We start from the raw sequence: 17,353 nt of genomic DNA on the forward strand, positions 1-17,353 counted from the left end.
TCCACCCAGTCACATGATCCTGACACCAGGCCAACCAGTCCTAACATTAACCTCTTAATGCTGAGCGCCAAGCGAGGCAGCTGGTAGTACCATTTTTGTAAGTCTTTTGTATGATTCGGCCGTGGATAGAACACACGATCTCCCGCATCCGAGGTGGGCGCTCTAACCACTAGGCCACCGGAACGGTCCATATCAACGATATACCACTCGTTGTATATATATTTCATTAAAAGGAAACGGCAAGCCTCATTTCCGTTTAATGAAAAAAATTATAAACCTCGTGGCATATCACTGATACTGCTTACATACATACATCCACACATACAGATGGATGTGTTTGTGTATGGAGAAACATATCTAATCTTGCTGGATGAACTGGTATATTTGTGATGCAGTCTTTCATTGTAAGTATTGTACATAATGCTAAACATAATTAGAAACAATTTATGAGTGGATTAACGAGAAATGTATTAATACAGAATTAGAGTTAGAATGACAGACAAGAATCCATAGAAACATACCCATACACATCTACATATAATAATGCATACATACATACGTACGTACATACATACATACATGCAAGAAAAGCAGGCAGATACATATGGTTTTATTGATTGATTGATTCTTTAAACGACATCAATTAAGAAGAGAAGAAGAGGGAACAATTTAAAATAAAATGGCACCTGTCATATCAAAAAGAAGAAAAAACATAAATGATGGATGAAAAGTCTTTATTAAGTTCCGCTCAATCAAATTATGTATATTTTATTTACAAAAAGTTTGGCCAGTAAATTTCCATGACGGCATTGTTGTCACTTAGCAATCTTTAAAGCCAAAATATATGCTCATCTGCGACCACATAGTTACATAACGGTAAAACTGATCTCCTATCGCATTGCGACATAACGGTAGAACTCATCTGCGACCGCATAGTGACCTAACGGTAGATCTCATCTGCGACCGCAGTGACATAACGGTAGATCTCATCTGCGACCGCATAGTGACATAACGGTAGATCTCATCTGCGACCGCATTGTGACATAACGGTATATCTCATCTGCGACCGCACTGTGACATAACAGTAGATCTCATCTGCGGCAATACAAGTATATAAAGTTTGAATAGTAAAAAATTAATTTAGCTTCTATATTTTTAAAGTAAATTCTAAGCTTTTTTGAGGCATGGCCTAATGAACTCATATGTTGGTTGTTTTTATTTTACTCAAGACTGAAAAGTAGGTTAAATAATTTGTAACTGTAGCCAAAATGTAGAAGCAAGGGACACTTCATTTACTGTGTCATTATTATTATAAAAACAATCAGTAGATCACATTCCATGGAGACCGGAAACAACTATGTTAGATTTTAATTCAATCAAAATATTAAAGCTGGAAAAATACTGTTTGATAACAATAATAATAATAATAATAATAACAAGAACAACAACAACGACGACGACGACGACGACGACGACGTCAACAACAACAGATTTGCCATTTAAAGAATATTTCTCATTTTAATGGCAGCCATATTTCATGCTGGATATTGGTCACTTTTAAAACTGAAAGGCATTCATTCCAAAATACTTTATGTTGAATTTAGTATAATAATTTCAGTGGTGTGGAGAAAAAGAAATATAATTGTTTTCTTCTAATTTTACCAGCAGTGGCCATATTTTATGGCTAGTCGGTATTATTTCTACAAACTTAAATTTCCGCGTACCAGAGTGCTTTCTGTCAAACATGGTCCGATTTCAGAGCAGCGATATGTGAGAAAAATTTGGTTTATTTTCATTGTTAGTAACGGCGGCGTTCTTTGGTAACATATTAGAAGTTGTGCACAAATCCGCAAGAAAATTTACCGTCTAATTTAATTCTAGTCTGCTGAATATTTTTATCATACATCATTTAACTTCTCTTTTTCTTACTTTTTAGTATATGAAAATAGGTCCATGCCATTTGTAGAGCTGGATAGGTTTGTATACCATGAGAATTTATGTCAAATTTTAATAAATTCTGTTCAGTATTTTTAAAAAGAAGTCGCTTCGAGTTTTTCTTATTTATTTAAATTTACCTCTAATAGCAGAGTCCATATTTCTCGACATCATTACAAAGTTTGAAAGATTATTATGCAAAATTGCTTTTTGCTAAAAGTAGATGAAATTGTTCCAGGTTTTTTTGGTAACATGCTTAAAATATCATTGCTTGATTGACAGAGATGAACGATGCACTAACTATAGCATACTCTTAGTCGGACATACGGACAGGTGATCTAATAATAACAGTTAATACCTACAGACAAATAACAGGTTGACCACATACTTTTTTTTATAAAACTAAATTGTCATACTTGATTCAAATCGCAGATCATGTGCAGCGCTGCGCACGATATAATGGAAGATCATGGACTGATCTTATCGTTCTCATTGTGGAGGAAGATTCGTTGATATTAGCTTGACGCGATTATACTGTCCTTCAATTTACCGTTTTGGTCATAACTCTTTTGAATACATAACTGAGATAAATAACAACGGGAAGGTCATTGCATAGCTTGTCCGAGATATCAATAATCAATTTTAAATATCATCGCACCATTACCTAATTTTTTTAGATGGACTTGTCTTAACATTAAAAGCTGTATTAAAAGCTGTATTAAAAGCTAGAAGAATCACATTAAGGCATACAGTTTATAAACATACATACTGAGAAGACCAATGTATCATTCGCATAGACAAACATGTCAAACTCAAGCGTGAAAACGATACAAACTTCTGTATATATCTTTTTCTTGATTTATAATTAACTTTCTATTTCTTCAAAACTTTTCAATGTATATCACATTTATAATCAAGGATCCGAAATTGAGAATCATATAAACACCACCTTTTAGTAGAGAATACACATTTACTTAGGACTATTTATAGAAACCCATTCTCTAACAGTTATGTATATGATGAACCTTATTTTAAATAACATCTTCCACAAAAGGATAAATGATGTTGTCTCTTTAGTGTTCTTTAAAGAAACGATTCACCACAAGTATCTAAAAGAGAAAACGATGGATACAGTGCAACTTGTATAAGTGGACACTTTTAAATAAAATAAGCTGTTGAAGTAGAAGATTTGTAAATCCTTATTCGTAATTTTACAAAACGTAAGTAGCAAGTATATAATGGAGGATCTTTTATGTACATCTTTCACTGTGATTGTATAAATGTACAAAAATTACTGATAAAGGGAATCCTGTCTAACAGAAAACTAGAATATTAAGGAATATGTTTGTGTAGAAAAACGATTTACACAATTCCACAAAGGACAAAGTTTGGATGTTCCCTTGAGTGATCTTTATATATAAATTCCACTGTAAGTGGATCTGAATATGATACCAATAACAGTTAGACCACCAAACCCTAATTCTCTTTTTTTCCCATCGTAGGAGTTAAAGATATATTTAAAAACTTTAAAGATATCTAATTATATATTTAAAAACTTTAAAGATATCCTTTTCACCATCCAGCTTAATCTTGCTCAAACATAAAATGTAACTTCGTTTTAGCGAAACCAAACAAAAGCAAAAAGAAACGAAACAAAGCACAAACAAATTCATACCAATCATGTTGGTAGGTTTCACACCATAACATCGAATATATCCAAATTATATACAACAATGCAACAAAGATATTATACACAGCATTTCCTCAATATATTAGATTCATTCGAATATGCAAAAGCTCAGATTCATTCGGATATGCAAACACTCAGATTCAATCGGATATGCAAAAGCTCAGATTCATTCGGATATGCAAAAGCTGTCTTCAATGCCAAGATGATCTGTAGAAAGTAGTATGAAATGCCCAGGTTTCAAACTAATCCGTAGGACTTAGTATGGTAGGTAGAATACACCCCGTGTGGGTTGCGATTGATCCAGCGAATGGAGTTTTATTATCTATCCCATCAATTAAATAATAATAAACCAAACAGTTATTTGTTGACCTAGTATCACATGAATTTGTGGGTTACGTAGCCTTTTGCACGTTTCAACAGACACCGACAGGTGATCAGTCAGGTGTCAGGCTCTACTTGTCCAAAATGCTAGCTAATAAATGAAGTCACTCAGCCAATAGGATTGCGATACAAAACAACTTTTCTCCATGGTGCCTAAAGTTAGGCTCAACCTAAGTAAGAATTTTCCCTTGTTATTGTCCACTCTAGTCCTTTTAGTATTATTACCTTTTATTTCTTTTGCTGGGTTTAAAATTGTTGATGGCTGTATCTGAACTATTTAAATAGCTCGACTCGTTATATGAAGAAACTACTGTATATCAGGAATCAGTCAATATAATATTAGATTATTAAGCAATCAATGCTTGATTTCAGAAAACAATCACCTTGATCACTTAATTATGGCAATAATTACGTACAGGAGCAACTAAAATCATGCTGCCAAAATAGATAGCGTGTTATGTAATAAAAGTTTCCCCAAAAGGTGGGTTTTTTTCTTCATATGAAACGTCATTGTCTGCCATATTGAATACAGTGACTTACTATCTTGTCAGCTAAGTGCACAACGATTTTGAGATACAATTTAACTAACTATTCGTAACCAATTTACTTATAAGTGTTAAATTATTTAAGGAGATATCCATCAAAAGTTTCTAAGAACATTATCTCATCTTCTAATATGGTTCACACTTGAAACAAAGATACTATGCTTTATGATTTCATTAAAGACGCATTTACAACTCAGATGAATGCAAGCCAACTTGAAAGTATCCGTATGTAAAAAACAAATACTTTAATTCAATACTTAAGGCATCTGTGTCCAGTTAAAATGTTTTAAAAATACAATAACCTAAAAGTGGACAATTTTCATATATAATTAGCCAGTAGCTAAAATAATTTACTGATTAAGTTACTGAAATCAGGCAGTGCATGATTTTAGATCACTCTGTACTTAATTTTCCAAAAATACATTTGATCCCAAAAAGCCACTGACAACTTTGATCAACTAATTCTATATATTATGATAGCATGATATTCATGACATATTCAAAAAGTATTTGCTATACGAAAGAAAAAGAAAAAACTGTATTTACAAAATTAGTGCTAAAATTACCACATATCTCTGAGTGTCTTATTCAAAGAAATGAAAAGCTGTATTCAGATGAACATAATGCACAAATGCTAATAGATGTTATATATATATATATATATATATATATATATATATATAAAGTCAAGTTAGCACTTAAAATTAATAAATTCAGTACCAGGACACAGTAATATGTAAATAATAATAATAATAATAATAATAATATGTAAATAATACTAATAATAATAAAATGTAAATAATAATAGTAATAATAATAATAATAATAATATGTAAATAATAATAATAATATGTAACTAATAATAACAACAACAATAATAATATGTAAATAATAATAATAATAATAATAATTAACAAAGATAATAGATTTGGTCATGAAAGACTATCTGCTACATGATCCTCGACATATTAATAGGTTATGTTATCATAAAATCAATTATACACATTAAGGTATACGTAAAATCAATTATACACATTAAGGTATACATAAAATCTATGATACACATTAAGGTATATGTAAAATCAATTATACACATTAAGGTATGCATAAAACCAATTATACACATTAAGGTATGCATAAAACCAATTATACACATTAAGGTATGCATAAAACCAATTATACACATTAAGGTATGCATAAAGCAATTATATACATTAAGGTATGCATAAAACCAATTATACACATTAAGGTATGCATAAAACCAATTATACACATTAAGGTATGCATAAAACCAATTATACACATTAAGGTATGCATAAAGCAATTATATACATTAAGGTATGCATAAAACCAATTATACACATTAAGGTATGCATAAAACCAATTATACACATTAAGGTATGCATAAAACCAATTATACACATTATGGTATGCACAAAACCAATTATACACATTAAGGTATGCATAAAACCAATTATACACATTAAGGTATGCATAAAACCAATTATATACATTAAGGTATACATAAAACCAATTATACTCATTAATGTATACATGTAAGTGCACTGAAACTGAGATCTAACATGGATTGAAGAATCGTAGAATGGCACCCCTCCGAAAGATGGTTACCATGTGGATAACATAACTTCAAAGTTTCTTGAAACTCCACCTGCGGTTCAGGAGAAGTATTTGTAGACTCACAGTATAACTGTGCCACATATCAAATGGTTCGTTGTTTTGGATTCTGAATTCCATTAAGACTCTTTAAGCAAGATATCTATGGTACAAAATACTATGCAATACTGATGGTAAAATTATGGCCTTGCATGAAATGTAGACATTACTTTAATCTTAAGAAACAAATCCCTTGATATTATATAATTATAACAACATAATATTGTTAACATAATCATTAGAAAATAATATTCACTATTATATTTTAATTTTTAAAACTCTATGTTAAAATTAATATTGTCACATTATATTTGTTCTTATTTTTGTCATTTTAATTAGATCCTACTATACTGTACCTAACTGAACATTGATCTATCCTTTGAACTATTTTAAGATACCACCAGTTAGAACTGATCATTTGTTCCTATTTGCGAGTCAAGACTTGACTTAAGCCTGCACTACTGGTCCCCACCCCCATCAATTAAATCAATGAAAACCCATCAATAATAAGAAGCTGACTGGTTCGATTGGTGTCGATTGAATCAAGGCTTGGCACTGACATCAGAACAGCCTTTCATATTTATTTTCATCACATTATAACACACCCACTATTATTAATTAAAATGAATAATCAAATAAACTAATCTGATACATTTCAATGCATAATAAGGTAAACATCACATTAGGAAAGTAAAATAATAATAGCATCATTGCATGGACGGTAACCAGAATTCCAGAAATATTAATGATGTAGATTTTCTGAAGTCTGTAGCAAAGTTGCCAAGCTTGTCCAGTCTATTGATAAGTGCTCATTATTAAGCCAAGTGTTTACAAGATTTCTATTTTGAGATATAGGGTGCATACATGTCATTGTTTTTCTTTCCAATTTACACAACAGACTTAATAATGGAAAGCTAACTATGTCATGTCACTTGGTCAAGCTATATGCAGTGCTCATGAATGTAAACGTATTAACGATCATTTAAGTATTGTATGGCAGGTACATTTAACACCATTTTTGCTCTCATCAATGTTTTTTTAACCAAAGAAAATTGCAATTTTTTTCATTAAATGTAAAAAATTTAAACATAAACACTGAAAGCAATGTCTGAGCGACATCTAGACATCTGTACATAAACAAAAACATTGGGAACTAATACACTTGAGATATATATATATATATATATATATATATATATATATATATATATATATATATATATATATGCATACTTGACACTTGCACAAGAAAACTACATCTTTACCAAATATACATAGAAATAAATTCATAAATGAAACATCTGAAGTTTTTCTGACAGGTTTTACTTTATATCACCTTACAAGCTTCAATAAAAAAACCACTCATGTTCAATATTCACAAACATATGTATATACAAAATGTAATTTTGCCATGGGTAAGTATTACCGATTTGTATTACATGTAATACACTGCATACTGTCTAGATAAAGTATTACTGATCTGTATTACATGTAATACACTGCATACTGTCTAGATAAAATATTACTGATCTGTATTACATGTAATACACTGCATACTGTCTAGATAAAATATTACCGATTTGTATTACATGTAATACACTGCATACTGTTTAGATAAAATATTACCAATTATGCTGATATACCACATACTGTCTAGATAAAGAATTAATAGTTTATACTGATGTACTACACACTAAGTTTATTATTGCTGACTTGTCATAATAATCTGCATACTGCCTAGATAAAGTATCAGAAATTTATACTAAATTATAAAATTTATACTGATATACTGCATACTGTCTAGGTTATGTATTACTAATTTATACATGTATAATGCATACTATCTAGGTAAAATATTACCAATTTATACTGATATACTGCATAATGTCTAGGTTATGTATTACCAATTTATACTGATATACTGCCTACTGTCTAGATAAAGTATTACCAATTTATACTTATGCATGTATAATGCATACTGTCTAGGTCATGTACTAGCAATTTATACTGATATACTGAGCCGTGTCCAGATTAAATTTTGCAGACTTGTACTGATATTCTGCATACAGTCTAGGTTATGTATTACTGATTTATACTGATATACTGCATACTGTCTAGGTTATGCATTACCGATTTATACTGATATACTGCATACTGTCTAGGTCATGTATTACTGATTTATACTGATATATTGCATACAGTCTAGGTTATGCATTACCAATTTATACTGATATACTGCATACTGTCTAGGTCATGTATTACTGATTTATACTGATATACTGCATACTGTCTAGGTCATGTATTACTGATTTATACTGATATACTGCATACTGTCTAGGTCATGTATTACTGATTTATACTGATATACTACATACAGTCTAGGTCATGTATTACCAATTTATACTGATATACTGCATACTGTCTAGGTTATGTTTTACCAATTTATACTGATATACTGCATACTGTCTAGGTAAAATATTACCAATTTATACTGATATACTGCTTAATGTCTAGGTTATGTATTACCAATTTATACTGATATACTGCATACTGTCTAGGTAAAATATTACCAATTTATACTGATATAATGCATACTGTATAGGTTATGTATTACCGATTTATACTGATATACTGCATACTGTCTAGGTTATGTTTTACCAATTTATACTGATATACTGCATACAGTTTAGGTTATGTATTACCGATTTATACTGATATACTGCATACTGTCTAGGTTATGTCTTACCAATTTATACTGATATAATGCATACTGTATAGGTTATGTATTACCAATTTATACTGATATACTGAACTGTGTCCAGATTAAGTTTTGCAGACTTGTATTAATATACTGCATACTGTCTAGGCTAAGCATTACTGACTTGTACTAAAATATACTGCATATTCTCTAGGTTAAGTATTGATATATTGCCGAATGTTTCTGGTGAGTATTACCGATTTTGTATTGATATGCTGCATGTTATTTAGAGTAAGTATTACAAATTTATATATATTGCATACTGCAAAGTCGCTGAAAATCATTGTGTACAAGTTCTCGAAGACAATATGACTGTTTCAAGGCATGAAACTGAATGTATAAAGAGACAATTATTAATATGTTAAGACATTCATTTCCTAATTACTAATCTACAAATTTGGGTATAAAAAAGAAATGTCTTTTTTTTAAAAAAGAAAAAATATTTACAAAAAGATGTTATTTCACTTAGTCTCATTTCAGTCTGATTTTAGTTGCCGAGTCAATAAAAATTTCAGCAATTATTTCAATGAAATGTACATGTACCCTATGAACATGTTTTCATATGAATATGCAACTATTTCAGTGACATGTACATAAACACTATGAATATGTTTTCATATGCATATATTATATCGTGTCAGGAATCAAGTGTCTTTGAAAAAATATTTGTGAACATTTTGTTTATGGAATATAAATATTTTAAAGTCAACATAAGTACAAGCGAGGTAAAAAAAACAACCTTATAAATATCATATATACATTTGTCATCATTACATTTTATGGAGTATTTCTTTATTTACAATGGCCTAGTGGTTAGAGCGTCCGCCTCGGATGCAGGAGGTCGTGGGTTCGATCACCGGCCGAGTCATACCAAAGACTTACAAAAATGGTAGTAACAGCTGCCTCGCTTGGCGCTCGGCATTAAGAGGTTAGTGTTAGGACTGGTTGGCCCAGTGTCAGGATAATGTGACTGGGTTGGACATCATGCTACATGTCTGCGGCATGATGCCCCAGAACTAGACATCACTATAAACTGCCACATTGCAGACATCGTAGCGATATGACTGAAAAATTGTTAAAACTACGTAAATAAAAAAAATCCAAATCCAAATCTTTATTTACATACTGTATATTTATTAGTTTAACAGAGCCACATGCTCAGTGGTTAGTCTGACAGACTTGAACTAAATGTTTGCCAGTTCAAATCCTTCCATTCGATCAGTTCAAGACAGTTACCATGGTGTGACCTCAGAAAAGGCACTTTACTCCAACTGCCTTTGTATTAAATAGCCTATTTGTGTTGCTGTGCCTTAAGTCATAACCCTCCCCTCTGAATGTTTTATATATATTTTTTTACAGTCCATCAAAATATAAAAGAGAAATTCATGCCATATCAGAAATTAATATACTTACACATTGCAATTCTGGCCTTTTACATCTGACTGAATGTAGAGAAGCTCACATTTAAAAACATACATAAAGAGCAATAAATGGACTCAGTGAAGCATGATATGGGTAAAGATTGCAATAACAAAGTATGCATACCAATATCTAACTATACATACATATGTTAATGTAATATAAACAGATGATTTATTGTATGCAACATGATAGCATGTTTATCATATGTGTTTGAATACTGAACAATTTTACTATTGCTTTAATCCTGTACAACTTTACTGTTATTTGAATACTGTACAACATTCCTACTGTTTGAATACTGTACAGTTTTACTATTGTATAAATACTGTACAATATTGCTAGTGTTTGAATACTGTACAATTTTTATATTGCATGAATACTGTACAATACTGTTGTTTGAATACTGTACAACTTTGCTATTGTTTGAATACTGTACAATACTGTACAATTTTACTATTATCTAAATACTGTACAATATTCATAGTGTTTGAATATTGTACAATTTTACTATTGTTTGAATACTGTACAATATTGTAACTGTTTGAATACTGTACAATTTTAGTATTGTTTGAATACTGTACAATATTTCTATTGTTTGAATACTGTACAATTTTACAATTGTTTGAATACTATACAATTTTACTATTGTTTCAATACTGTACAATTTTTATATTGTTTGAATACTATAAAATATTGCTATTTTTTGAATACTTTACAATTTTACTATTGTTTAAATCGAAATATACATTAAAATTCAGATTCTGACAGTAATAATTTTGTACAGCTATATATATATATATATAAAGGCATATCATTGATGACATAAAAATGAGAATATCATGCCCATTTTGTTATTACTCAGACTTCACTCATAGAACTCTGAAAAGCAATAATTGGAACATTATTTACAACTTTACATATCAGCTGATTGGTCATATCATTATACTTACATAAAACATAGAGGTTATAAACAATATAAAATGTAGATGTTGTAAACAATATAAAATGTAGATGTTGTAAACAATATAAAATGTAGGCTACTTATTTTATTCAAAACTCAGAAAGAGTTAGATTTTCTGCACAATTTTATTGCCTGAGTTAGTGATGGTTTATTTACAAGTACTCCTGCCTAAACAAAATCCAATGATGTAACATGTTAAGACACATAAATTTGTTCAAATATCTTCCTTGTCATTAACTTATGAAGTATATAATATTGTAATCAATCTAAGCTATTGTCAGAAAGTGCATGACTGCTATAAATCCATATTTATAAATGACTGCTATAAATTTATATGTATCCAAGGCTGCTATAAATCCATATGTATCCAAGACTGCTATAAAGCCATATGTATCAAAGACTGCTATAAATCCATATGTATCAAAGACTGCTATAAATCCATATGTATCCATGACTGCTATAAATACATATGTATCCATGACTGGTATAAATACAGATTTTTCCATGACTGCTATAAATCCATATGTATCAAAGACTGCTATAAATCCATATGTATCCATGACTGCTATAAAGCCATATGTATCCATGACTGCTATAAATACATATGTATCCATGACTGGTGTAAATACATATGTATCCATGACTGGTGTAAATACATCTGTATCCATGACTGCTATAAATCCATATGTATCCAAGACTGCTATAAATCCATATGTATCCATGACTGCTATAAATCCATATGTATCAAAGGCTGCTATAAAGCCATATGTATCAAAGACTGCTATGAATCCATATGTATCAAAGACTGCTATAAATCCATATGTACCCATGACTGCTATAAATACATATGTATCCATGACTGGTATAAATACAGATTTTTCCATGACTGCTATAAATCCATATGTATCAAAGACTGCTATAAAGCCATATGTATCCATGACTGCTATAAAGCCATATGTATCCATGACTGCTATAAATACATATGTATCCATGACCGCTATAAAGCCATATGTATCCATGACTGCTATAAATACATATGTATCCATGACTGGTGTAAATACATCTGTATCCATGACTGCTATAAATCCATATGTATCAAAGACTGCTATAAAGCCATATGTATCAAAGACTGCTATAAAGCCATATGTATCCAAGACTGCTATAAAGCCTTATGTATCCATGACTGCTATAAATACATATGTATCCATGATTACTATAAATACATATGTATCCATGATTGCTATAAATACATATGTATCCATGGCTGCTATAAATTCATATGTATCCATGACTTCTATTTAACCTTATGTATCCATGACTTTTATAAAAATATTTGCGTGCATGACTGCTATAAAACCATATGTATGTGACTACTATAAATCCATATGTATCAATGACTGCCATAAAACCATGTGTATCCAAGATTAACATAAAACACAATGTATCATTGACCACTATAAAACCATATTTAACCTTGACTACTATAAAACCATATGTATCCTGACTACTATAAAACCATATGTATCCTGGCTACTATAAAACTGTATGTATCCATGACAACTACAAAACCATATGTATGCCTGACTACTTTACACTGTATGTATCCATGACTGTTAAAAATAACCATATATACCCATGACTACTATAAACAAACATGTGTATCAATAACTACTATAAAGCATAAGTACATGTATTGCCTTTTCATTGATTACATGTAAAATTTTATATACATGTCTGCCAGAAGAAAAAAATATTATATAGAAATATTAAAGGACAATTACACAATTACTGTGATGACATTATACTATCATTCATAATATACTGCAATCAAGCATAAACCTAAAAAAAATTAACAGAGTTAAAAAAAAGATATATATATATACATACATACATGCATGTATTTACAGCAGTACCATAAACAAATCTGTTTGTCCCATGCAACCACCATGCTGGTGCAGATGACATTACATATTTCCTTAAATAAAGTATTTATTAACATATGTTAATCATAATAAGCAAAAAGGAAGCAACTCACTAAATATAGCCAGTTTCCTGAAAGCAAAGTTTTAATAAAAAGTAAAAAAAATAATACAGTTTTCATCTCAGTCTAACAGTTAATACAATATCAACGTTACACTGAAACAAGCGATGAATGATGTGCATAATCAGAATGTATTTTGAAATCGCTCTCCATCGCTCCTTCTGCATATTTATCAAACAGCACAGGATGAAAATTTTAGTCCCACAAAGTAATACGACCTAAACAGTGCAGGATGAAAATTTTAGCCCAAACAGTAATATGACCTAAGAAATTTGAAATAGTTGTGAGAGAATGCTCATCTTTGCTTTCAAAATAAAAATTTCATACATTATTTCTTATATACAATATATACAGGGAAAGAAGCTTTCACTCCGATCCAATAAATCATACATTGTTGTTGTTCATCCGTCGAGTCGATGAGGACCACTCTAGTCATCCTAGGGTTGGAGAGGCTAGCTCTGTTCTATGCATGCACAGGTGGCTGATGAGGACAATTCTTGCATGGAATGTTCATTTGTATCAGGAAAAAGGGATGAGTGGGGCATCTCCAGGAGGGTTGATGGCACAAGCTTTCTCTGGCTTGCCTCAATAGCAGAATTTAAAGAAACAAATTATGTTCTTTATGATATTAAACCCAATATATTTAATGTTTTCACAATATATATATATATATATATATATATATATATACACATGTGTATATATATATATATATATATATATATATATATATATATACCTTTACATGAACCAAATTTTAGTTTCCCAGGAATACAACTTAAACACATCATCAATATTAGTGTGTATTTACACTGCATACAATGTAATATCTGGACATTACCTCCAAGGTCCATAATTAAGGTACCATTATTACATCTCAAGATTTCTTATTATATTCCCATATAATATCACAGGAAAATATTAATAATAAAATTCCTGAACTCTGTGCAACTATAAGAATAATCCAAATTTTCATTCATGGTTCTGGGTCTGTGATAGAGGCAGATTATCGTAAAAGTCTGAAGAAGAAAAAAATAAAAGGAAAAAAGTTGAATGTTCCACAAATGTTAGATGAATTTAGAAAGATGTGTGTAGTATTTTTACTGATGTCTGAAATAATGCTAGGGATATTAGGTATCTAACAATGCTATGGATATTAAGCATCTAATAATGCTACAGATACTAGGCATCTAATAATGTTATGTTATTAGGCATCTAATAATGTTATGAATATTAGGCATTTAATAATGATACAGATACTAGACATCTGATAATGCTACAGATATTAGGCATCTAATAAAGTTATGTATATTAGGCATTGAATAATGCTACATATATTGGGTATCTAATAATTCTATGGATATTAGGTATCTAATATTGTTCTGGAGATCATGTATCTAGTAATGTTCTGGATATTATACATAATAATAATGTAAGGGATATTAGGTTTCTAATATTGTTATGGCTATAAAGTCTCTGCTAATGTTATCATTTGGTTATTAGGCATCTAATAATGCTACAGATAGCAGGCATCTAATAATGCTCTGGATATTTGGAATCTAAAAATGCTATAGAGATATGGTAACTCTACTGTCAAAGACTAAGTTAGACTTCTAAACAGGTATGGAATCTGTTCATTTGAATTTGTGACAACATTCTAACTGTTGAGTCAACAGAATCAAAACAACCACGTCTACTTATATGCATAGCATACAAAGATTTCCTTTCCATGATTATATCACTCTGTTATAAATATAGTGTCACTTGAAAGTAAACTCTTACACATTTGGAAGAAAGATGATGAAGTTATGTTGTTGTTGTTGTTGTTGTTGGTGTGTTTAATGCCATTTTTCAGCACAAGATAGGCTATACATGGTGGCTAATGAAACTGGTGGAAGAAGAACCCTGAAAATCTCCGGGAATAAGCACCTACCCATGAGAAGCTATTGGCACGCTTTCTCACGTAACCATGATAGATAAGCCTGTGACTCGAACCCACACAGACAGAGGTGAGTTGGCAGTGATCCGTGACAGTGAGCGATTTAGACCACTTGGTCACTCGGGGCCCCATAATGAAGTTATAAAACATTAAGTCTGTTCATGTTGTGCTGTGTAAGCTGTCTAGGTGTTTAACCATTAGGCAATACTTTAGGCAAGTTCAGTATAAAAGGTAGCACTGCATGACAGATACATGCTGAAAGGGAACATGTAGCTAGCAGATAATTTAAATATGCAATAAACAACATTTGACTGATACTCAGTGATTGATAAGTGAAATTTGTTAATAGGACAATAACACTCTAATACATTTCTGACGTTACCATATAAGGTATTATGAGTGAATTCATGCATGTAAAGAAAAAATAGTCAATTATGCTTTTTTCTAAAGTTCTAATACAGTCTAATTACAAATTTACACCTTTATTAGTTATTTAATTTTGACTCCTAAAACTGTCTGACTAATGCGACATAAGTGAGTATTTTAGAAACTGAAAAGAAATATATCTGACTGTACCGAATGTAAATATCTCGAAACGTAGAGAACTTGTTAATGAAATAATTACAAATCTGACAGAAACTGAAATAAAAAAGGGGTATACTGGTAGATTATGGTGTTGTTAAAGCTATACGACTTTATTAAAGTTAATCTACCAGAAGGTAACCAGATAAAAGGTACTCTCATTCTACAGAATGTCATCTATCCATGTGTCAATAGAGTTGAGAGTACATTTCAAGTACTCAAGTATGTATGTACAAAGTAGAGAGGAGATGACTCTGACAGTTTATGTTACAACAGGCCATGGTCTGTTATTGTGTTATTTGCCAAAACCAATCCCAAATTTAAAGTTGGTAGCAAAACTGTACACCCACTTCTCATGTACTCACTTTCAGTTGATGTAATTTTCATCCACCAATTGTATAACTTCCTCCGCTATTTCAAGGGCAGTTCTGGCATGTACATCGGTATACAGTTCTGCTGGAATATGAGTCCTGGAAATGGAGTCAGGGTACCTCATCCTGGTTTCTACTCCTGTACATGATTCCATTTTACCGGCTAAACGGATGAGATCTTGGCTCAAGCTACCTTTAGTGGCAATGTTGACAAGCTGCTGACTTTTCAGGTCCATCTTGTTTGCATCCTTTGCATACACAGCGGCCTTCAAAGCTTTCTCTATCGCCTATTGTAGGATGGAGATGAGTTAGGAAATATAAATCACAACTAACAAAACTGAACAATTATGCAAACTGGTTAGTATATTGGGATAATTCATGGCTTGCTGTGTACAAATGTTTGCAGGAGCACAATGGAATGATTTTACCCACGAGCAAAGCCTGAGAGTTCAACACCTTTTCCAGCAGATGTTTTCTTAAGAAATACTGTAAATTATTGTTACTCTTGCATGAACATTTACTTAGTCCGAATTTTATAACATAAATAGATACAAAAAGTAGGTTTAAAAAATTTAGTGCTGAAAACCAGAATCTACCTAAGCAAGGCATGAAATTCCAATGTTTAAGCACAATTGAGAAACTCAATGTGCATGGCATAAACTTAAACAGAAATGGACATATTATATAAGAATACATGAATTTAAAAAAATTAAAATGCATGCACAGAAAAACTGTTGACAGTCACCAAAACCATTCATCTTGCTGATAAGTTGATAAAGGATTTTGTTGTTACTGTCAAAGAAATGTTCAAAACTTTCATATTTTGTATATCTTCTTCCTGATAAATGGATAAGGGTTTCTTTTGTTACTGTCCAAGAAACTGTCATAATTTGTATCATATATGTTCACAATTCCCTAAAAATCACTGAATGAAGCAAAAGTAACAGGTGAAGAGAACATGTTTCCCCATAGTTCAGGCATATTGTGTTATGAGGTCAACTTTTCACAAATATTCATATCTGAAATAATAATCAGGGCAATGCCATGATGTGAG

At 31.0% G+C, this 17,353-nt stretch overlaps 1 protein-coding gene across 1 annotated transcript in view; it reads right to left on the bottom strand.

The window, feature by feature from the left end:
• Positions 1 to 717: 717 nt before the first annotated feature.
• Positions 718 to 17,353, bottom strand: part of LOC149783315 (sacsin-like) — a 54,249-nt gene continuing 37,613 nt past the window's right edge. The window contains exons 8-9 of the mRNA XM_089933365.1: positions 16,294 to 16,586; positions 718 to 13,991 (exon numbers count right to left, since the gene is read on the bottom strand). Of these exons, the coding sequence (XP_089789491.1) occupies positions 16,296 to 16,586 (291 nt within the window). The 3' untranslated portion in view covers positions 718 to 13,991; positions 16,294 to 16,295. The remainder of the gene's footprint in view (positions 13,992 to 16,293; positions 16,587 to 17,353) is intronic.

This window comes from Sinohyriopsis cumingii, chromosome 14, assembly GCF_028554795.1.
Source record: "Sinohyriopsis cumingii isolate HCF-2022 chromosome 14, ASM2855479v2, whole genome shotgun sequence".
Classification (NCBI taxonomy): Eukaryota; Metazoa; Mollusca; class Bivalvia; order Unionida; family Unionidae; genus Sinohyriopsis; species Sinohyriopsis cumingii.